This window comes from Lissotriton vulgaris, chromosome 11, assembly GCF_964263255.1.
Source record: "Lissotriton vulgaris chromosome 11, aLisVul1.2, whole genome shotgun sequence".
Taxonomy (NCBI): Eukaryota; Metazoa; Chordata; class Amphibia; order Caudata; family Salamandridae; genus Lissotriton; species Lissotriton vulgaris.
The window spans coordinates 403,962,762-403,986,161 of NC_141699.1; the positions used below are offsets into that span (position 1 = coordinate 403,962,762).

The 23,400-nt window shown below is 46.2% G+C and overlaps 1 protein-coding gene across 3 annotated transcripts in view; it reads right to left on the reverse strand.

Moving 5' to 3' along the window:
* Nucleotides 1–23,400, reverse strand: part of DBNL (drebrin like) — a 150,905-nt gene that overhangs the window by 106,150 nt on the left and 21,355 nt on the right. For all 3 annotated transcript variants that reach the window (XM_086943449.1, XM_086943448.1, XM_086943447.1), the window contains exons 2-3: nt 8,509–8,564; nt 7,865–7,977 (exon numbers count right to left, since the gene is read on the reverse strand). In XM_086943449.1, the coding sequence (XP_086799575.1) occupies nt 7,865–7,977; nt 8,509–8,564 (169 nt within the window). The remainder of the gene's footprint in view (nt 1–7,864; nt 7,978–8,508; nt 8,565–23,400) is intronic.

Consider the following 23,400-nt stretch of genomic DNA (forward strand, 5'->3'; position numbering starts at 1 on the left):
CTCTATGCCAGGAATCTCCTAGACTACCAGGCTACCCACAATGAAACGGCATCTGAGTTCTCTTAGATTCATGTTTACCAAGCATGTGGTCGCACTGGGACGCCCCGTCGCTGGGGCAGCTATGCGCCATACAAATCCGACAAATAAGTGGATGGACAGACACACAGACCCTGCAAGCTTAAAATGACTTGGAATACTCCTCTTGCAATGGAATTTTGAACATTCAATTTATCCTAAACTATTGTTTTAAGTCACTGCAGTGCCTTGAGACCCTCACGGGTGAGTAGCGCCCTTGAAAAAGCCCCTGATTGATTGACTGTACAATACTAATTAAATATACAGAAATGTACTTAAAAGGATAGACAATTCAGTCTGTTCTGTCGTGTGGATTTTGTTTCTTACATTGCAATTTCCTTGTCCTTCCTGCTTCTTTTACAACTTCTAAAACGTTTAGAAAAAAGTTTTACTCAATAAAACATGCAATAAATATTAAATTTCTCAAAGGCTCTACCAATTCTTTTTATATGAATACTGTTGGAGAAGATGCAGAACACACCAGAGCAACACAGCAGTTATTTGTTAAACCTAATGGAAACACTACAAATTGTTAAAACTAGTCTTGAAAAAGTATAAATAATATTCTTCAAATCAAGCCTGCTGTTTAGAAAGAGAAACAAAGTTACCGGTTTGAAGCTTGTAGTTTTGTTGATTGTCATGATGTGTACTCTCTTACCTTCCAGTATTCGGTACACAGACAGGGAGATTAAAACACTTAGGGCTTTCAAAGGGGCGTGGCCAAATTAGTTAAGGGCATGGCATAAGCACGCAAACTAAAAATCTGTGATTTCCATAGTGTGCCCCCTGACTGGTATTTTGCTGCTTTTCTCTATTTCCTGTTACTGCATCCAGATATAGAACACAAACACTGACATACACCTAAAACAAGCCAGGACTACTGTTTTTGTCAGTGGCTCTAAGTATGTACCATACAAGAGTAATGTGCTTCACACAACAATACTACAGAAACACAACATCCAAGAAAGAACCAGCACTCTTAAAGGATGGAAGACTAAATAAAACACGTGAAAAATTAAACAAGAACTAAAGCGCTCACTTGGAGTACTTTAACAGGTTTACTTTCATCGTTCAAAAATCGGTAAGTGATTTTGTCTGTACAGTTAAGGATAATGAATTTAGGGGCCGGTAAGGACCCGTTTTAATGTTAGCTTTAAATTACTACAAGGTCTGGGACCCAGCCAGCTTAAAGCTCTGGGTACAGTACACTTAAAAAACCTTTTTTTCAAAGTCTTTGGCTCTGTTTTGAGCATGCATGGCTTGTGAGCACACCCATACCCCAAAACTAGGAGTGGGCGTAACTCGTGTAATTTTGGGTAGCATAATTCTGCAAGATTTCCCATAATTATGAGAACTGCATCTCATAAGGAAAAAAATACCTGCATGGTCCGTTCGGGTAAAAATTCAACTCGAAAATGTAATTTTGAGTTTATTTCTGGCTGTTTGCGTTCAAAGACACTGCCCCTTGTGTTCAGATTTCCAGTTTTGTGTTTAAAAATTACCCGAATGTTACGCTCGGGTAAACAAATTTACCTGCAATGTTTGCTGACCACACACATTAAAGGAACTGCCACTAACATTCGGACTACTGCCGTTTATGTTCAAATTTATAATTTCACGTGAAGAAATTACTTGAAAGGTCCACTCAGGGTGAAAAAATCTATTTGAAATGCCGCTAGTGTTAAAAAATTACCCCAACTGTACATCTAGCATTAAAATTTTACTTCAAAATCATGCAATGTGGAGTAATGGCCTGATCTAGGTTGTTACGCACAGATTTTGCAACACCTGATACCTTGGGGCACAAAATCCATCTTAAGACTGCTTGCCATATTAGTTTCCAGGCAGAAGCGAGGACCAAAAGTGAACCTACAACACTACAGACAGCAAACTGACTGCTACAAAGAGGTGCTGACTTGTAGATCAGATGCTCGCATCTTCTGCACCACATACGTAATGAGCAGCAGTAGGAGAAAATGGGTACATAAACATACTTGACCAATTTATCCACAGGGCATAAAAGATTGGGCTAGTGGATACCTGTAGGTATAACTTGAACAGTTGTTTCCCTTCGTGACAAACGGATCTTTTTGAGGCATGCCCTTTTTTCAGATGCAAAATAACACCACCTCAATCTCGATTTCCTTATTGAAATGTCTCTTGATAATCTCCGTTTAGCAGACTTCCAAAACTATTTTCAATTCCTGGTAAGTGTTCTGCTATCAGATGGATCTGACAACATTATGTGCAAACGCCATATCTTTTATGCAATCATGGGGAACTGAAAGTAGCGTTTCCCTCTCTGCTTTTCTATGTATTGCACTGATGTCAATAAGAGCTAACATCTTGTATAAGAAAGGTTTTGCTTGCTAGATAAACTGCTTTCAATTCCAACATGTTAATGTATTGTCAACTGTGTTTAGAGCAGGTCATTTGTTCTCTGTTGGGAAGCTGTGCGACGAGTGGAAACATCAGGGAACCAGATACCATAGCTTCAACGGAGTGAAGAAACACAATTGCAACAGAGTGTGGCGGTCGAAGCCACAAATTATTAACTCACACTTCAAAGGATTTAGATTGTACGTGAATGACTAAGAAGGGTGGGTAATGAAAAATAGACAAGTTGGATTGTGTCTTTCTGTGTCATACAAAGGTAGCTGTTTGACAGGCAAGGGTCTGCAATTTCCAAGGAAAGAACATGAAGAATCTAAGCGTTCAGATGCCAACATTTCATATTGAAGATAATTTGGCAATGAAGAGACAGTCACTAAGCTATTAAAATGTAATGGAACATAACCATAGGTCGCAGACTAACTGTAAGAAGCTTATGGAGAGTTTGAAGATGCTGAATTAGGAGGAGAATATTTATTCGCCTCCCAGTTCAGCATCATCTTCAAACTGTGCTAACCAACCTTTGTGAAGATCCGCACCAGTTTCCATCAAGTCTGAGGCTCCTGATGCTGCAGTTTCTTCAGCATAGAAATTATAGCTAATGATTCAATGTGAAAGACAGAGACTCCTTTTAAGAGTAAGGACAAACATGAAGCAGGCATACCTACAGTGAGAAATTACATGAAGAGTGACCTCAGAGGAATTGGTTTTGAAAGGAGCATGGACTCAAAGGCAAATGAAGACATCAACAAGATGATCAACTCTGCTCTTAAGAACAGGACTCAATGCAAGAGGACTGCTAGTGTCTAAACAGGCTCAGCCCTAAGATTAAGATCGTATACAAAAGGTGATGGATGGAATGCTTGAATTAATCTCAGCCACTGGTAATTACTCGGGCCACATCCCAGAGCATCCTTATTTTGCACACCATGCCACCTCAGTTTGGACCCAGCTATATGCAAATCAGTATGGACCCTGCTCCAATGGAAAGAGTCCAGCCCGAACTGCCAAGCCGGGCCCCCCTGAACCAGACCACAAGCGATCAAATTGATGCAGCACGCCAAAGAGTGGGAGCTACCATGAACTGGCATATACTCAAGTCAAAGCAGTAGGTAGGTATGACAGTTCTACAGTAGGGGCAGGGGAGGAGACCCCTTCACAAGAGGAGTCAATGGGTCGGTGCGACCGGCAGGTGGGCACTGGTGTGCTTGCCTCCCCCCATCCTTCCTCCCCCTGCAGGTGAATGCTTGTAGGTCATATATTTAAAAAAATATGAGGCCCAGAACTGGTTCCTGTGTAAGGTTGTTAATAGCTAATCTGTGTAGGATGGGTCCAGTAGATGATGCAATGACCCAGTACTCTCAGTCGCTGTACATCACAAATAAATATGGGGGACTTCTGTGGCAAGGTTGGGGAGTTTAACATGTTACATCAATATTCTTATAGTTTAATATGGGTAGGTGCTTTATTATATAATAAATGTCGATAAAGCCAATTAAACAAAGAATGGGGCAGTATGTCTGAGACACACATATAATGGGTCAGTATGTCTGAGAAGGTCATAGAATGGGGCAGTATGTCTGAGACAGTCATAGAATGGGGCAGTATGTCTGAGACAGTCATAGAATGGGGCAGTATGTCTGAGACAGTCATAGAATGGGGCAGTATGTCTGAGACAGTCATAGAATGGGGCAGTATGTCTAAAACAGTCATAGAATGGGGCAGTATGTCCGAGACACACATATAATGGGTCAGTATGTCTGAGAAGGTCATAGAATGGGGCAGTATGTCTGAGACGCATATAAATGGGGCAGTATGTCTGAGAAGCTCATAGAATGGGGCAGTTTGAGACTAATGTTCCAACGCCAGCTCAGTGCTACCTGTGTTGCGGGCTCCATGCAGCCTCTGCTTTCTGGCACTGCCCTGTGCTGCCACTCCACCCCCTTCACCATGTGGTCAGACAGACTTCCGATCACACCTGGCAGGAACGTGGCTACTGACATACAAAGAGTTGTAGTTCTCTAGGCTTGTTTTGGGTGTTGAAGGCTGGAAGTATGCTTTAATGTCGACAGTCCAAGCCTAACGTAGTGTGTGGACATGGTTATCTGATTAGGCTATTAAAAACAATTACTCTCGATTTGTAAGCAACCTAGTATAGTACTTGAGCACACCAGTCATCACTCGCACACTTTCTCAGAAAGGGCACTGTTAAAATCTTGACCAACCAGATGTTCCCCATGTTAGACTAATTTTCTGATTTGTTACCTTTGCCTTAAATTGTAAAGCGCTCTGATATCCTTCGGGATCAAGTTCGCGCTATATAAAACTTTTATAAATAAAAAATAAAATAAATAAAATAAAAAGAAGGTATAACAGTGGGGTGAAATGGGGGCATTATTGCAGCGCTGTGCAGAAACCCACAAAAAGATGGCTTAAACCGTCGCTGACAGTATTTCAAATGGAGACATTCAGGGTGCTTTTAAAACAATTGACACCAGGAGCAGACAGGTGAACATAAACATTTTACAAAGAAGAAGTATTTGATTATGAATGTCGTGGGTCATAGCAGAGATTCAACAATATCTACTCATCATGCCATTGGATTTCTAACATCTAGTTGAACTAAAAATACCACAGCAGCAATTTCTGCAAACCCAACTGAATCGACTCAAACCTTTCAGGACGATGGAGAATACGGTCATGGTGAACTAAAAAGAGGCCCTCCGCATCAAAGTAGTTACTCAATGTAGGTTTCTCACCCACCATACATCAAACACCTAAAAAATGGGTTGGGGAAACTGAAATGTTTCACACTGAAGCGGAGGAAAATTATCAAACAAATTGGTGCTTTCAATAATACAACGAGGATAATGCACAGTATTTGATCATTTGCCACCAAAGCACTTGGCAAAATAAAGAAAGGAACAATTGGCAATTAAACAATAACAATTACCACTATTGTTGAAGGAGACGACATTATTATACAAGGGTGCAATTGAAGATGTACCTACAGCAGCCAGGGTGTCAAGATCTGGACATCAGCGCAAAGCTCAAGGCCAAATGGGTAGTTACGTGCCAGTGGTATAGAGTGACAGATGCACTCGCACCTTCTGCGGCCATTGACACTTATGAGGAAATAGATGCAACAACTGTGGGTTGCAGGCTAGCGCGACAGTGGTGAAAATGCTCTCCTCACAGGCAAATAGTGCAGACAGTGTGTTGTTTTTCTTTAAAAAAAACAAGACAACTAAGGAAAGACGCAGGACTACACGTCCCAAAATGCTAGTTGTGGTGGCCATCTTGGATCAGCTTGTGTTAATAAAGGGAAACACGTTCTGCATCATACACGCTGAGGCATCAGCGAGAGTGCATTGGAGAATGTCTTCCCTTCGTGGCACTTATCTGCTGCGCTGCCAGTTGTTCGGAAGACCATCAATGTGAGTCAGGACATATGCAGATCAAGTGAGACTATCCCGGACTGGTGGTAGGAGTGTCTTGGACATATCTGTACTTAATGAAAGTTGTAGTTGGATAAAACTCTTGAATACTTTGTGTATCATGCTTTAAGGAAAGACACTTATCAGGCCACTGTAGACAATGAACACCAACAAATTCTGCAGTGTGCTTGTAGCCCTGAACAATTCGAACTTTCTTACACATAATCTGGATTAAGACTGTGAAACACTGATTTAGCTGTGCACCGTAACTTTGGGGAAAAAGACCGTAGTTAAGTTCTTGGTGCAGCAAGGAAAAAAAGACTTACCAATTAAAACTTGCGTTTCTGAGACAATCACAATTGAATGAGCTCAAGAGGTTAAAAGGTCACGACCAGAACTTCAGTTCTCAAATTGATTTGCCAAAAAAGTGAAATTAAAATAAGCATCTTTGGTATGTTTGACAGTCAGGTACTGCAACAAAAATGCACTACTAAAGTTACTTGATTTGCTTACATAATGTACCCTCCAGAAGGTAGACTGTTTTCAAGAGTAGAAATACCCTGTGTGTAATAGACGTTGTGCACTACAGACTGAACAAGTACATGCGTGGTAGAGAAGTTCAGTTCTTTTCAGATTCCAAAAGAGACTTAGGAAAAATGGACCCTTCATGGTCATTTCAGGTGTCCTCCCTAGCTGTTCTCTTTACTCATTTAGCTATTCCGAAACTTTGGCTTTAAAAGAAGGAAGTGTCAGTCTTTCTGGAGGGCGATGACCTAAAACATGTGAAAAGAGTATACGCTGTATAATTCATCAGCCCCCCAAAAAATGAACAGGCCACCGAGACACATTCGAGCTTTATGGCTATTCAACTGGCAAGTAGAAATGATACATTTCAAAATGACTACTCTTCAGGAAGAGTTGGGTGCATTATTACAGAAGGGAATTTGAAAGATGCAGACTTTCATATGCAGAGGCCGGATGTTCGGAACATGTCTAGCTGTGGTAGCTGCTCATTATCGTCAAAGCGAACATGTGTATCCTTGCCTAAATGGCTAGCTGATAAGTTGGAACACCACATAGGAATATAAATTATACTCAAGGCACAAGGAGTTGTTACAAAAATTGGGGTTTTCAATCAATCACCGTCACTAAATCTCACTTGCAAAAAACAAAAACAAAACCTCTTGGGTTCAACCCCCAATACGATCAAGCTGAAGGCCTATACCACAGAGCAAAGAGTACGGATATTTCAGCGCACTAGTGCTCTTTACCAGATGTCACAGTCTTTTACAGTAATTGTTCTAAACCATTTGGGTACTAGCTTCTTGTCTTGCGTTGGTGCCCCCGAGGGGCTGCAAAAGCAGCCACTGTAGGAATTATTAGCATGGCAACATTCTCAAGCAACTGGGATCTGTTGCCCAAAGTAAACGGCAGACTGATGTGGTGCTGAAAGAAACATTTATTTAGTGGGCAGACCGCGTGCAAAAAAGAAAAAAAGCTGCAGGTTACGAAAACAAAGTGGTGCAATAACAGGATGGAGTGTCCCCATATCAAACTTATTGCATAGAAAACCTACAGTCTCAAAATCTGTTTTGTTCAGCCGCATTGACTATTGTGCTTTAACATTCTACAACTCTACTTCTATAGTACAATTAAATGCATCTCAAAACATTGCAACATCACTGACTGCTGACACACCAATGTAATATAACTCATCTCCATCACGGTTGCAATGCAAGTTAGTGGAGTCTTACATTTCCCATGTGACCAACTTTATACACAAAAGACTCGCACTAATTTCCAAATCACTGGCAACAGACTCTTCAACATTTGGATATTCGTCAATCACTGACATCAACTAAAGTGCCATTTCGCCCAATTTATGTCTCTATACTCTACAATTCATTGGAGTCACACCGATTCCATCATTCTTCAGACCTTTCAAGGACACATGTGCATACCCAGTTGATGAGGACGTTTTTGGTCAGGCCAGAGTTTGGGTCCTTTACCCTGCAGAAGCCATACATCACTTTGCCACTGTTAAGCTCCTCCACCATCTCCTCTAGGCCGCCATCTTAATAAAAAAAGAAAGTGAGACATGATAATCAGATGATGGAAGGTGCTACAAACTTTGATCTTTATTGTGTTGACTGTGCCAGCCTAAAATGATGAAGAAATGCCAAATAGGAAAAAGTCTTCACAATGTTGTGGTGGAAGATACCGCATTATCTATTAATGTTATGTGTGTGACTCCAAGCACTGTTTAAACAAATCAATGTTCTTTCTCCAGAATTATCTTAAATAATTACTTCTGTGAGGTACTTAAATACTTTATCTGGATTATCGCAAGTTACTGGTAGGACTTTTCAATAGTGGACCATACAAAATGATTAGCATTCAGTGCTTCTGTAACCCCCCAACCCTGATGTTTTGACTCCACAACACCCACTTCTACTTCAGGCAAGTGACTATAAATACTTTTGCAGTTCTCCCCTAACCGGTGCTGCCAACCATTATACTCTAGGGCAGAGATTTTACTCCTCTTCCCCAGCCCCAGCCAGTATTTTTATCCCACTTAGGTTCTAGTGGATCTACCATTACTCACCTCCAGTCCCAGCCACACGTATATCATTGCTGTTACCCTCATAGGTGAAGAGAGCCCTGGAAGAAGCAGAGATAAAGAGGGTTAGAGGATGAGCAGATTTCTGGCACTCTCTCCAAAGCACAGCTGCAGTGTGTCCCACCATCAGAACAGCCTTTAAAGGCGGACAATCAGGGAAATTCTGCCCCCAATGGTCCTCTCATTACAACACAAATCCCCCTGATCCAATGGGCAAGTTGCTCCTCTTCATCCCACAAGCAGAGAATAGGGAACCTACCATAATGTTCTCCCATCAGTGGAAAACAAAGTGCAAACCAGTCTCCTTAGCCAACAACATCTCCAAAACATTTAGAAGGTCCTCCTGAAAACTGGGCTAATTTAGTCCATAAGAAACACCACACGTTTTCCAGAAACACCAGTCCCAAGATCCCAAAAGCATGGCCTGGTCACTCAAAACATAGAGCTCAGATCTGGGAATGGCCCTCTGACTTTTGCTACTGGCTTGAACTCGCAAGGAACTTGCTACTGCTCATCCTAGATCACATGTACAACTTAAATTCCAAACCAATACCTACAGATCCCTTGCCTGCTGAACACTACAGGTTGACCAACTTAGATTACCCATAGGCAAGGGATCGAAGTTCGGAATCATTTACATTTTGAGTTAGCAGTAGTGTACAACTTAAAAACTCAATAAAACAAATAATTTTGTCTGAGACAACCGATGGGTGCTTCCTCCACAATTTTCATTAAAAAAGTAATACAAATGAAGAGTTTAAGGGGTTGTTTGGGAATTCAATAAAAACGCTCGCCATGGGGAATGTGAATATTTCCCCCAATGCAATTTTTTTATAAAGCTGCAGGCGAATTCTTTACAGGGACACCATCAGCGAGGAAAAAAGACATAGTAACATCTCAAACATAGTTTCAGCCCAAACTTCATAGGATCCAAAACCAAGCTGAGACTATGCTTAAACCATGGAACTCTGATCACATCACAAAAGCTCAAGTCAATACACTGCCTACTAGTGAAACAGAGAATTAGGTTCAAGATTATCTGTGTATACCCAATCTTAATGGGGCACAAGCCCCAGATACCTACAGAAGGTTGCATCTCACTACATGTCAATCTTGAAATTCTGATTCAACCACTACTAGGGCTTTCTGCCACCCAACATTCCAGAAGGAACAAACTTAAAGGCAAAAGTCTGCTAGGATCCCATTTCTGTAACAACCAGCATGGTGACTTCAGGGAACTGCATAGCCTACCCGGCTCCAAGGAAAACATTGAAAACATTTATAATTTCTAACAGTATGGATCGTTCTTCCATCATCAATGGCAAATCCAAATGTAATATGGGTGTCTCAAAAGTGGAAATACTGACTTTGTGTAGCAGCAGAAGTATGCAAGGTGTCATGTTCTAGGTACGGAGTTTAGTCTCTGCACCACATGCTATACACATTGAGTGCACCGGCAGAAAGAAATCCTTTTCCAAAAGACTTCTCACAGCCAGGCATTAGATTTAAGAACTTGGATTTATGAGTGCACTCACCGATTGACCATAGCAAGAACCTCAACAACTCTTTATTAATGTTATGCTACCCAAGCTTATGAAGTGGGACTACTACCCCATGGAGGTTTTTTGGCACTTAATGGCCTGGGTTTGATTCTTTGCTTGAGACCCCAAATTATTTCAGTGAAATGTAAAGAGTAATGAAAAGATTGCGATGTCAAACAGGGACCATATAAATGCCTTCAAAGTAGGAAGTCTACAATAATGCCAACCGGAAACATTCCAAAGGCGTAAAATTGTCAACCACAAAATGCTTGATTATTGTTAAAATTGAAACTTGGTGCAGTTAGTGTATTCCAACATCATCCAAGAGCTAGGCTGCCTAATATCTCCACTAGCTTTCGACCCCATAATCGAATATTGAGGATTTCATAAAAACAAAGTGCACGCTGAAAAATGTAGAATGGACTCTTTTTTTGAAAAATTGTAGCTCAAGTACTAGATATGTTGGCTGCTGTAAATAGAGAGGTCAGACAACCCCCAAGTGCAACATATATTAGTCTTAGTGAAATGTATGGACTGAATAGTAGAATACACATGTAAGACCATGATAAGGAGGCCAAGGAATGAATGGGGATTCATATTGTGCAGTATTATTACCAATGGGGATAAATCCAAGAAAGGACTATGACTGGATGGGAAAAAGAGTCTGAAGTATTCTATCACCCAATAGAACGACTTCTCGAAGGTTTCAATGAGGCGGAGTCGATTCTTTACTCTTTCCTCCGTCTGATTTCAACCGTTATGCATCAACACATTGCCCGCAGACATAGAATTGGTAAAATCTTTTGATAAAGATGACATATAATTGCTTTATCTGAAGAGACATGAACTTACATTCCATTCGTACCTGTCGAATAATATATGCGCATGGATGCCTACAAGTCTGCGTGCCTGGGTGGCTGCACATGTATGTGTGAAGTACATCAGTGTGTGCATGATCGTTGAGCACCATAAAAACAATTATTAGTTTTATCTATGCTTTTTGAAGAAAACTTGTTGCTACCCAACCTGGCATCACAAAACAACTCCTTTACCACCAGTTCATAATCCTCTGTTATTCGAGACCTGTTTGTGCACCTCTATTAAATCTACCTATTAAATCTTGAGGTGCTGGGCAAAAGATGTCAAATAAATGTACTGCCTGCAAGGTCAATGCCACAGTGCTGCAAAATGGACACAATGACATCACTCTACAAAATAACTAAATAAAGAATGTCACTCAAGAACACAAAACAAAACATGGTACCTGGCAAGGTTACAATGTATACAAAAGCAGTCAGGAGATTTGGATCGCTGATCGAAGAAACCGAATACCTTCAAACATATCCTAAAAGCGTTATGGGCTGCTTGCCAATACCAGAGTAAAATGTAACTTTCTTCTCCAAGTGTTCTGGAACAAGCACTAACAGAGACAACCCACATAGGAGCTTCCAATCACAAGTTATCTTTCAGCTAGTCGAAGAAAAGACTTCCTCCCTAAATTAATCAATAAAACCGAAAGCTAGATCCTTGGGAGTAAAGGGATCTAACCCGTAACACTCAACTTCTACTAAACAGAGCTTACCCAAACTATTTTATCTTCAGGAAACTGCTTAAAACAAGGCTGTTCAGACAATCACTGCACTGAGAGGTGTGGATTTTCAGGAGGAATGTGGAATTTGATGCTCAAATTCAAGAAATATCTGCACTCAAGAGGCAGTTTAGGGGAGAGTGCTGTCTGAGCAGTATGACCCCATGATACTGGGGCTATTTTTGAAGATTGACAGGTAATTAAACCAAAAGCGACAAAGCCAATATGCCATAGTACGAACCAGTCACAGTAGATCACAAATACAAATGGCTATTGGAGGTATGCTTTTATTTTCTCTCATGCAACCTAATAAGGTGAGATGGTCTAAATAGCGGATCTGCTGAAATGAAACTACAAAATGTTCCCTTAGCTTTCATCCAACCGTACAAGCTTTTCAGAGACTAAGAAGCAGCCTCAAAATCCTGAAAACAGTCCACTAATCAACTAGAAAACCTCAGCACCTAGGTCAAAACCACAAAACTCAAGAATTATTGCCCAATCATCCACCACTCATTCCTGGGCAAACTCATGAAGAAGGCAGTCACACTCCAGGTGCATGACCAATTCAAGACCCACAACAACAAACTTACTCCTAAGGGACCACCAGTCAGAGTTTATGCCTGGGCTGTTGTCCAGAATCAGTGACCATTCAGTTGGTCATTCTCCAAGGCAGCGCTGCTGTTTTAAACACAATCAACCATGCACTATTAAGCACCCCTCAATACCCTGAACATCTCCGTGGATCTAAATTGCACAATTGTAGATTTGGGTCTCCCCAGTTTATCCATCAAGCACTAGTTCGTCCAAACAAACAGCAATGAATTTGAGCATGACCCACCAATGTGCCAGCACCTCAAGGCTCAATCTTATCACCAGTCACTTCAATCGCCACATGGAACCACTTGATGTGCTCCTGAATTGCAAACTATAAAGGTCAACTTCTAAGCAAGCAACAGACAACACACAAAAAATATAGCATTTCATTTTCGAAATACTTAGGGCAACACATAATTTGTCACACAAGCGAAGCTTTGCAAAAGAAGCAATGACAATTGGGAAAACACATAAACAAGTGGCTACCCAAAAACAGTGAATGGGGATTCCCTAAGAAAGAGAGAAACTACTACTGACCTCCCTTCAATTAAAAAGAAATAGGAACCTAATTAAACATAATTTGGAATAAGCATCAGACTAAGATTGGAATGGAGACTTTGTTTTATAACAATATATAGCAAACAAAATCAAAAAGATAATGTAGAAACATTGACATTAATTGAGCATTCATTGGGAGATCCAAGAGAGAAAGGAACCTTCATCTGCAGCAAAATACGAGAAATAAGAATCCCTAACTAGCTAAGTTAACAAAGTCACTCTAACAAACCTCAACAACAAGGATGGAAGAAGAAACAGATAGAGCTTTTATCCAACCGTACAAGCTTTTCAGAGACAAAGAAGCAGCCTCAAAATCCTGAAAACAGTCCACTAATCAACTAGAAAACCTCAGCACCTAGGTCATGGACCCCAGCCTAGCTGCTGTCTCCTCTTGGGCTAGCCCAGTAGTCTTGGTACCAAAAGAGAGAGATGAGGTTCTGTGTGGACTTCAGGGGTCTCAATGCAATCACTAGGACTGATGCCCATCCAATACCCAGATTATTAAGGAAAACAAGGGTCCTCAGGAATTACAATAAACAAATGAATAAAGCTATAGACCACGATAAGTACTATAGTACAGTTTCCAAACCCAGCCGGGCAAGGAATGTTTTATTTAGGAGTAACAACGATTTGGTTGACCTAAGGAGGGTCATATAGGAACTTATCAGATAGGGCACAATCCTGTACCTATCCCGAGAAATTGAAAAAACCTTAGATAAAGGAAAGGAAGTAAGTCAAAGAAAAGATTTAACAGGCAAGAAAAAGTTTTTTGGAGCCAATTGTTGCTTGCAAATTAGTATTCAATCAGAGCAAGTCACAACATACAGTGTCTACACAAGAATATGTAAAGTGGATTTCATGCAACACTGTTTTTTAAGTGTCAACGTTTCGATCCCTAGGCTCCAAATGAACCGGGATCATCATCAGGACTGTTATAAGGAACTGCCTGTTTAAAATACGAACGCCTGCCACGTAGTGGGTGGCCTGGTCAGACGGAGATTGGTGTGAGGGCTGTTGCCATGCCCGGGATACCTTGAAGGGTCCTGGGCAAGGGTCGTGGGGCCGCAGTTATTCCTTGTTAGGAGGGATAAGGAGTGATTCTTTGCTAAGAATCAACAGTTGAACCGCAAACTTGATGCTAGCTCCACAGTGGAAGCGGCGGTGGGTGGGAGGACGACACACGATGGTCTCTTTCCTCTACTTGGCAGCGTGGGTCAGACCCATCGCTCCTTTGACTGCCGAATAGACCTGATACCCGGCTCAACGTTACCTTGTAGCAGGATTTATTCCCTTACAGAGAAAGATAACATCCATCTATGCTCCTATTTGGACGAGTATTTGGACAACGGGTTTATCCGCCATTCCAGGTCTACGGTGTCCTCTCCTCTTTTCTTCGTATCGAAGAAGGAAGGCGATCTAAGGACCTGTATCTACCTCAGATCGATGAATGCCATCACAGTGAAAAACCGGTACCCACTCCCGTTGATCTCCAGCATCTTGGATCAGGTAAAGAACGCCTCTATCTACACCAAACTGGACCTACGGGGTGCTGATCAGTCCGAAAGTGCGACGAATGGAAGACCGCCTTCCGGACGAAGTTCGGTCTGTTTGAATACCAGGTCATGCCTTTCGGACTCTGCAACACCCCCGCAGCGTTCCAGTATTTCATCGATGAGGTGTTAAGGGAATACATCGATGTCTTCTGTATCGTCTATATAGACGATATCCTGATATATTCGCAGAACACGTCCATCATGTGCGCCTTTCCTCCGCATACCACCCCCAGACGGACGGACAAGCTGAGAGAACGAACCATACCATGGAACAGTACCTCCGTTGTTTGCTACTTATGGTGGAGAAAGAATGGTCTGAGGTGCTATGGATGGCGGAATACGCGTACAACAACAGCAAACACTCTGCCATCGGCATGTCTCCTTTCTTCTGCCTCCAAGGACGTCACCCCCGCACCTCTGCCTGGGAGGAACCTCTGGACAGCCAGTTACCAACTGTATGGGCGTATCACGGTACCCTGTGCAGCCTCTGGGGACAGGCCCGGTTCGAGCTGGCCAAGGCGAAGGACTCCAACAAAAACGCATGCCGATGCACACAGGCAGAAGGAACCCGAATACCACACGGATGACAGAGTGTGGCTTTCCATTCGGCACCTCAATGTGCATGGTCCCAAGAAACTGCTGAACCGTTATGTGGGCCCTTTTGTCATCGAGAAGGTGGTTAACCCTATTGCAATGCGGCTCTTGCTTCCTCCGCACATGAAGGTCCATCCGGTCTTCCAGGTCTCCCTTTTGCATGCAGTCCATCCTGGCAGCACAGTCCCATCGCCTCCTTCCCCAGTGGTGGTGGAGGACCATGTTGAGTATGAGGTCTGGGCAATCCTGGGTTACCGTCGTACCAGGGGGAAGCTCTACTACCTAGTGGACTGGAAGGGGTACGGTCCCGATGAGCGGTCTTGGGAACCCCTGTCCCATGTACGCCATGCTCCCGTGTTGGTCCATGCTTTCCATCTGAGTCATCCGCTTAGCCCTCGCCCTGCCTCTCCTGTCTGAGTCCGGATGGTTGGGGGGATTGTTTTGGAGGGGGGGTACTGTCGTGTTGCGGCGTTTGCCGATTCCTTGGGGGCTACTAGGCACATACGGAGACCGGGATACTCACTTTCGGCGGAAGTCGAGTCCCGGTCCAGTCTTTCCTGCAACCCACTAGGCAAGCACTTCTGGGGGGAAACGCATAACACCACGTTTCCCCGCCGGGTCTGCGCTTTGGATTCGTTTGAATCCCAGAACGCCAGAACCCGCCAGTGGTGCCCTCAGCTTCAAAGCGCAGGAGCGCTAAGACTAGGTTACATTGTTTTCGCTTTGCAGCCGCGCAGGAGCACGGCTGATTCTCTCCTCGATACCCAAGCTGGAAGCGCAGGCTGCTCCTCACCTAAACGCCGCGCTGGAACACCGGGACACTGTTGGTTACTTCCAAGAGGGCCGCACTGAGAGAGCGGCAGGTTTTCCGCGCTGGAGCGCTATTGATTTTCTTTCTCTTTTGTTAACCCCAACCCTGTCACAGAGCAGTAGCGCTATCAATGATTTTGCATTACTCAGGAATGCCACATCTCAAGTGCCTTACACCAGTAGTGTACTAACGCGCAGGAATGCTATACTTTGGGTGTTTCACACGCGCAGGAGCGCATTGCTTTGGGGTTATTCTACGCGCAGGAGTGCAGTACTTTGTGTTTGCCTTACGCGCAGGAGCGCCATTCTTTGGTTTACCTGACTTTGGAGCCTCAATCCTACCCTGGGTACGGCAGACTGCGCTACGCTGGTGAGTCCACGAATGAACAGGCTTTCTGTATGTGCTTAGATGTCTGCAATGGAAGGGGGGAGGTGAGGTCATTCCCTAATATAGTCTCCTTTGTCTACCAGTTGGTGCCAAGACCCTACTCGAGGCCAGGCCCTTTGTTTCTTTTCTAGCTTCCTTCCCTGTTCCCGTCTCATCCTTACCATGTACTACATTCTGTGTGGGTCAGGTGGGTACAGGGGCAGTAGCTCCTGTCGTCTCTGCGGAATCGCTTCACAAGCAGAGGTAAGACTTGTGGGGCTCTGAAAGCTGCTGAGCCAAGCTCGAGCAGGGGAACACTTGACAATAGGTTTCCTGTCACAGGGAGTTGTGACCACCTCCCAGACAGGATTTAGTGTATTGGGGCTGGGTGGGTGCACTCCGAGTGTTTGAAAGTCAGCACTGGGGCACATTTGGTGTCCCAGTGCATAGTCCAGCTCAAACCGGTTTTAGGAGCCATTTGCTCCTGCTCTGGTGTGAAACTGGACAAAGGACATGGGTGTAACTGCCCCCTGTCCTGTCCCTCCCCTAGGAGGGTCCCCAGTTTGTCCAACCCCTTTCTTGGGTATGAAGTAGGACCTCTGACTACAGGACTTTAGATTTTACCAGGACTAAACTCTGCAAGCAGAAACCAAGTACTTCGACAATCTACACTACGCTGGATGACTGAAGAATCTCCCTTGGAGTAAAGGAGTTACTCCCCTGCAAGGCAGGCACCTTTAACGCATCTGACCGGTTTGTCTCTCCCAAGCTCCTGAGGACTCAGGAAGATTCCTGCAACAAAGGGTGTGGGTTCCCGAGCATCCCTGAGGTTGATCTGACCTCTCAGCAATTCTGAGACCAGTATCCCTCGTTGGGACCGTACACCCCGAACGCCTGTGCACTGTGTACTTTTGCAGCAGCATATGCTTTTTGGCGATCCCTGAGACTGTGCTTTGAGCTACATGTAGTCCAGACCCTGAGCAGTAATTGCACCAAAGATTTCTGGCATACACTCCACGAGTGTTCCGTGGGCTGGTATTTCGTGATTCAGCTCGAGATCCTTGGTCTGTTGGCCTGTGGGTCCCTGTGAAGGTAAATTTGACTTCGGTTGGGCTTTCCTGGTTGCCCCAGATGTGGCCCGACTCCCCATAGCTTGGAGAGTTCCCAGGACCTTGCTGGTCCACACCGGGCCTGCTTTCCTCTGCCCACGTGGGGTGCATTTGCCAAGGCTTGTTGGTGTTCAATCCAGACACTGACCCCCTCAGCACTCGACATCCTTCGTGGGACAGCTCACCTCCAGACTTTGGTCGACGTCTCCTGGTCCCCATGGCTGCAGAGTCAAGCACCCAGTCATCTCACCTGAAGCACCAGACATCGGTGGGCATTCGTCTACCGAGCTCCTGGTCACCCCGAAGTGACCCAAGCTCTGTCCCCTCTGCTTTCAGGTTCTTCTCACCTCAAATCCAGGCTTGGATTCCATCGAACACTTTTCATCTTCCCGGCAGCAGCATTTCTTTGAGTCACGCCACTGAAAACGACAAAGTTTTCTGACACCACTTGAACCCTATGCACCCGGCTCCTCTGGGATAGTTAACACTGGTATCTCGGTACTCACAAGGGTGCTGGTCTTAGAACCTTCTATATTCCAAAGGGTTTGCTTGAAGTCCTCTCCGAAGTGTCCTTAAACTCTAAATTTCCAACCGCGACTTTCCCATAGATTGTACGGAACTCGCGTCTGTGTTCACACACTGCACCCGTCCTCCGCGGGTCCCATGTGTCACTACTTTGGGAGGTTCCTTGGGGTCCCAGCAATTCTATATGCTCTAGGCACTGTGTCTAGTTAAGTCGTGGTTGTTATACCATTTTTTTTTGTATATAGACGGTCTCCCCCTGGAGCCCGCTGTGTATTGTGCGATTTACTGTTGTTCTATTGATTAATATTTGTCTACCTTGTGCTCCAATCTCTTATAGAGGTTAGTAGAGTGTTTAGTAATAAATACATATATTTTATATATCTAGTGTGGTACTCCTTTCATTTGGTTATTCAGGAGGTTATAAACTGGTAAAACAAGCTGCTTTACATTCCTTCAGGACTTAGCCTGAAGGCTGCTCTCCACAGCTACCACTAGGATAGCTTTCATAAAGATTATCTTTGACCTAATCAATAAGGGTCGTTTGGACTGGTACAAGGTGCCCACTTTAATTAGAGGACAGCATATACCAGATCAACTTCTCACATGAATTACTAGTATATTTGTGAATGAACAATTAATGGGTATTGCACATAATCGAAAGAGTGTTATAACAAAATTTAGTCGGTCAAACAATTGGTCTTCACAGACTAACGCATGTTGCATGTGAAAGGCGGATGAAGTAGAAATGGAGCGCTTTACGTAAGGCTACTATAAGGAAAATACATTTGTAAATAAATACTGACTGATACCCCTGCAACACTGTGAATAGGGACTTTGCTTCAGAAAGAAAAGTGCCGACAACCTTTGAGGAAACATAAAAGTTGGATATTATGGTCATGTGAACAGACCAATATTTGGACTGTTAAGAATGATAATAAAAAGACTAAATGTCAAAAGTTGTCCAAATCGGAGCACAAATGTATACAATGAAACAGAAATACAAAGGGTCAGTCGGAAATATGTGTTACAGCTCACAAAGAACATTAGTTCAAGCAGTTGTATTTTTTGATTTGCTAATGTTGAGATGATCTGCAATAACTTGGGCGCCTGGATAGCTGATTGTTTAATTATGTTATGGTTTATAAAGTCTTAAAATCAATTAACTACGGGGGCGTGGCTAACATGGCGGCCTGAACGGACGTGCTATGTGAGGCTCCCCGGCCCAATGCCCCAGAGCACGGTGTAAAATGCGAAAATCCCCCCAAAACCCAGCTTTAACGTGCATCGCTGGGGGGCACCCCGCCGCAGCACCCCCCTGGCCAAAATCCGGACCGGCGGAGACACCGTCACCCCATCGCGTCCGCTGCTGCTGAGGCCGAGGGGACCGGCGCAATGGCAGCGCGGAGCTGAGGCTGCCCGGCGGGGCCGGAGAAGGTGGAGCAATCGGCGGACCTGCGGCGCTACCCAGCCGGGAACGGTAAGAGGCACTCAGACCCCGGCGGCGGCTGCGCACCCAGCACCTGGCACCCTCTGCACTCGGGGCCCGCACTCGGGGCCCGCACGAAGATCCGGCGGGCACCCGCAAATCCAGCCCCCGGCTCCGGGCCTAAGCTTCGACCGGAAAGGACCCCTCCCTGGGGGTCGGGTCCGACCAGACCGGCCGCACCTCCCCTGCCGACTGCCCGCAACCAGCATCTGGCTCCGGCCCCCCGCCTGGAGCTCTGTGTCGGGGGAGGGCCCCGCCCCGGAGCTGGAACACTGCCCGCTGCCACTGGCTCGCCTGCGAGGAAAGCGCCATACTAGAGGCCCCGGCGCGAGGCCTATCTCAGCCACGCCGGCGAGCGACCTCGCTCTGCATACCGCTGGGCCCGCTGCCTTTGGCCCCCTGGGGAATAGGAGCCACGTGGGAGCCACGTGGGACCACTAAGGGGACTCTGCCACTCAGGTCCCCCAGCTCCGGCTTGAAGACACCCCTGCGCTGCCACGCTGCACGCGCTCTGGATGCGTGCACACCGGAGGCCTCTGAAGAGACGGACTGCGCCCCTGGCACCGGGGCCTGGTGGACGGCCGGCTGCCCTGCTCCCCGGCTTGGGGCCTGCCCACGCCTGCGAGGTGTCGACGCCTCCCACGGAAACGCACCTAGCCTGCATCTCGACTGAAACGCTCTAGGAGCTGAACTGCCGAGGCGCTGCTTCCCGCTCCTGAAGCCATCTGCGCGACTCCACCGGAGCAGCTGCCAGGCCTCGCGGACCTTGCTTCTCGCGCCAAAAGAGCACCCCTTACCCCCTCTGTCCGAATCTACGAGATCCTGACTTGGACATCATGGCGCACTCCAGCCGGAAGGGGACTCGGAACATCGTGGACCTCCTGAATAAACCTGCACCGAAAGTGGAGAAGTCACAACCAGCGGCCTCCCCGAAGCCCCAGGCGAGCCCCCGGGGCCAGGAAGAGGACAATGCCCCCATCACCAAAGCCTTCCTGGCCTCCCTCTTCAACACCCTGAGGGAGGATTTTCAAGCCCTGAAACAAGAGCTGACGGGGGAACAGCGGGAACTGCGCCGAACCTGGACGGCCTGGGTGAACGGGTGGCTTCGGTGGAGGAGTCGGACCAATCACGCAGCATGGAGGTGGAGAGGCTGCAGCAAGAGATCATTAGACTACAGGACCAACAGGTAGACTTACAATCGCACTCTGAGGACCTTGAGAACCGCTCTCGGCGGAACATACGGGTCCGTGGAGTCCCGTTGAAAGCTGTAAAAAATGATCTAATTGACTATTTGCAAGCACTGTTCCGGGAGATTCTGGGTGAACCTCAGGACTTTGAGATACGAATCGACAGGGCGCACAGAGTTGGCCTGGCGCGCCGAGAGTCGGCCCCTCCACCGGATATTCTGGCTTTCCTCCCGGACTTTCCCCTCAAGGAACGCATCCTTCGGGAGGCCCGCAGGGCACAGCCTATTCGATTCCGCGACAAGCCCGTGGCTCTTTTCCAGGACCTTTCTCCCATCACTCTGCTGAAGCGCAAGTCCTTCCGGATAGCGACGAACTTCCTGAGAGACAATGGAACACCCTACTCCTGGGGCCATCCGTTCCGCCTGATCTTTAAGTGGAATGGCTCGCTTCATCAACTCAGGTCGCTCCGCGACACCTGTGCCCTACTGAACATTGAAATGCCGGAGGGGTCTGAATCCAGGGATGCATCCCCACATAGATCACAGGACGACCCGTCGCGGCGGCCGAGGGACAGCTGGCAGACAGTGCGACGACGGCGCTCCCCGAGAACCGTCCCGAAGCCAGACCCCGCCACGGTCGCTCAGGAACGGGAGGCAGCGGTGCAAGAAGTGGCGGACAACACTGCAACAGATCTGTAAGATTAAGTACTCTTGGGGGTTTTCTCTCACGCTGTAATGACCTGGGGCGGCAGGTCGGGGAGCCGCTAATTCGGCCGCCGCCATGGTACCCCTTCTACTGACTTTCTACGGACCTGTGTCATACACAATTAGGCCCGAGACTCTGACTAGTTCCAGTTTTGGGGTTTGTTATGGGGAGGGGGGAGGGACGGAAAGCGGGGTGGAGGGGGGCTCTGTTGTACCAAGAGGGGCACATCCTGTTGGGGTTAGGGAGGCTCTTTTGGGATGGGGGGTGAGAGGGGCGGTGGGGGGGTACGAAGTTGCGGGTAGGGTAAGGGGGGGGGGGGGGGGGGGGTGTGGGTGGGGACCAGTATGCCAAGGGACTCCTACAGGATTCAGATGTTGACTAAGGCATGTCGTGCACGGCTGCGCTACATGATGCTCAGCTCAGGTCTCTTTGAACTCTTACAATATGACTGACACACTCAAAGTACTATCCCTCAATGTAAAGGGACTCAACAATCCAATCAAGCGGAGGGCTGTCATCTCATATCTCGAAAACTCGGAGGCTGATGTCTGCTTACTGCAGGAAACCCACCTCCTGATCAAAGATTGGCACAGAATGCGCTCCCGGGCTTTCCCTCAGCAGTACTTCTCCTCTCTCCCGTCCAAGAAAGCTGGGGTGGCCATCCTCGTGTCCCGACATTTCAGAGGCCGGGTGGGGACCAAGGCGGGGGAGATTAAGGGACGCCTCCTGGCCTACTCCTTCCTCATTGGGAACAGCGCGCTGACAATAGGCACCATCTATGCTCCCAACACGTGTCAGGTCTATGCCGATCCCCAGCAAAAGACCTCGGTCAGTCCCGGCAGCTAGGGGAAGATTTCCTGTTTGGAGGCTGTTCCCACTTTGGGGTTCCTTGCAAAAATTAGCTCATGATCACGGTTGGTCGGAGGTGTAGTGCGCCTCCGGTTGTGCCGCCATTTCGATGCAGTTAGCGTTCTAGTCTTTTTCAGCCGTCCGCCATTTCCTAACGCCGCACGTTCTATGTGGCGCACTTCAACTGTCCCTTTCCAGCAGTTAGACGCCCTGAGTTTGGCTCCTGTCTATTCACCGCGTTCTTTCATAGTTTTCCAGCAATTCCAGTCAGCTTTCACAGAGACTCAGTTCCGGTACCCCCTGGGGCGTTTTCACGCTTCGTTCCTGTGGATTTCTGCAATCCGGGTTGTGTGCCCCTGACTTTCCGCGGCCTGTGTCTGGCCGTGCGGACTCCTTCAGTCAAGCGCTCCTCGTCTGGGTTTCGTCCCAGTGGGCAAGTACCTCCCGCATTGTCACAGAACTGCGGTAAGAACATTTCATTCTTCAGACTTGCCGGTCCTGTCGTTGCACAGTGCTTTTGCCCGTCATCAGCTTAGAGCCTTCCAGTGAGTTGTATTCCTGAACTGTTCAGAACTATCCAAATCCAGTTGTGACGCGACTCTGAGTGTTTCTCCTTGTTAACGAAATTCGTCAAGTAAATGAGAGTATATATTATATGCATATGGTAATACTGTTGTCTACCACCTCTACTCTTCGCATCATCTTTGCAACTGCTCTACACAAGCAACAAGAGTACCAACCCCCACCTCACTATTTGGGACTCATTAAGAGAGAAGCTAACTCCACACAATAACCAGGTATGATTGAAGAGAGTCGAGAGAGAGAGAGAGTGTGTTGTCCACGATTTATTAGAATGTTAGTAATGTTCTGCTCCCTGTTGCAGGTGTTCCCCAGCCACTCCTTCCAGAGGTAGTACGAGACACCAGTGTGGAAGACTCTCTTTGTTGTTTGTTATCCACTTCCCCTTTCCCTTCCATTCCTGGGCTTGGAGCAATCTGGGTGCAGGGGTGTTTGGGAATTCGGAAATTAGCATCGCCGAAGATAGCCGCTCGCTCCCGCGGAGATCTGGATATTTCAGGTACTGCTTCTGACAGATTGAAGTGCCTCAATTATCTTCCGTCTGAGCGAGATGGCCGAAGGATTGGATGTCAAGGCTTTGGCTTCTGTGTTAGAGGGACTTCAGAAACAGTTGAGTGAGACAAGGGAGGAAGTTAAGAAATCTAACCAGGAGGCTAGTTATTTACGTCAGAGATTAGATGAACTAGCAGAGAGCCCGCGCCCCAACTTCGGTAGTATAAAATCATCTGCCTTTGGTTCCGCTCCCTCCTCATCCTCTTCTACGGAGTTTACCACACAGGTGGTGCACGCAACGTCCCCTACCATTCCGTTGGCCCCACCCGAGAGATTTCAG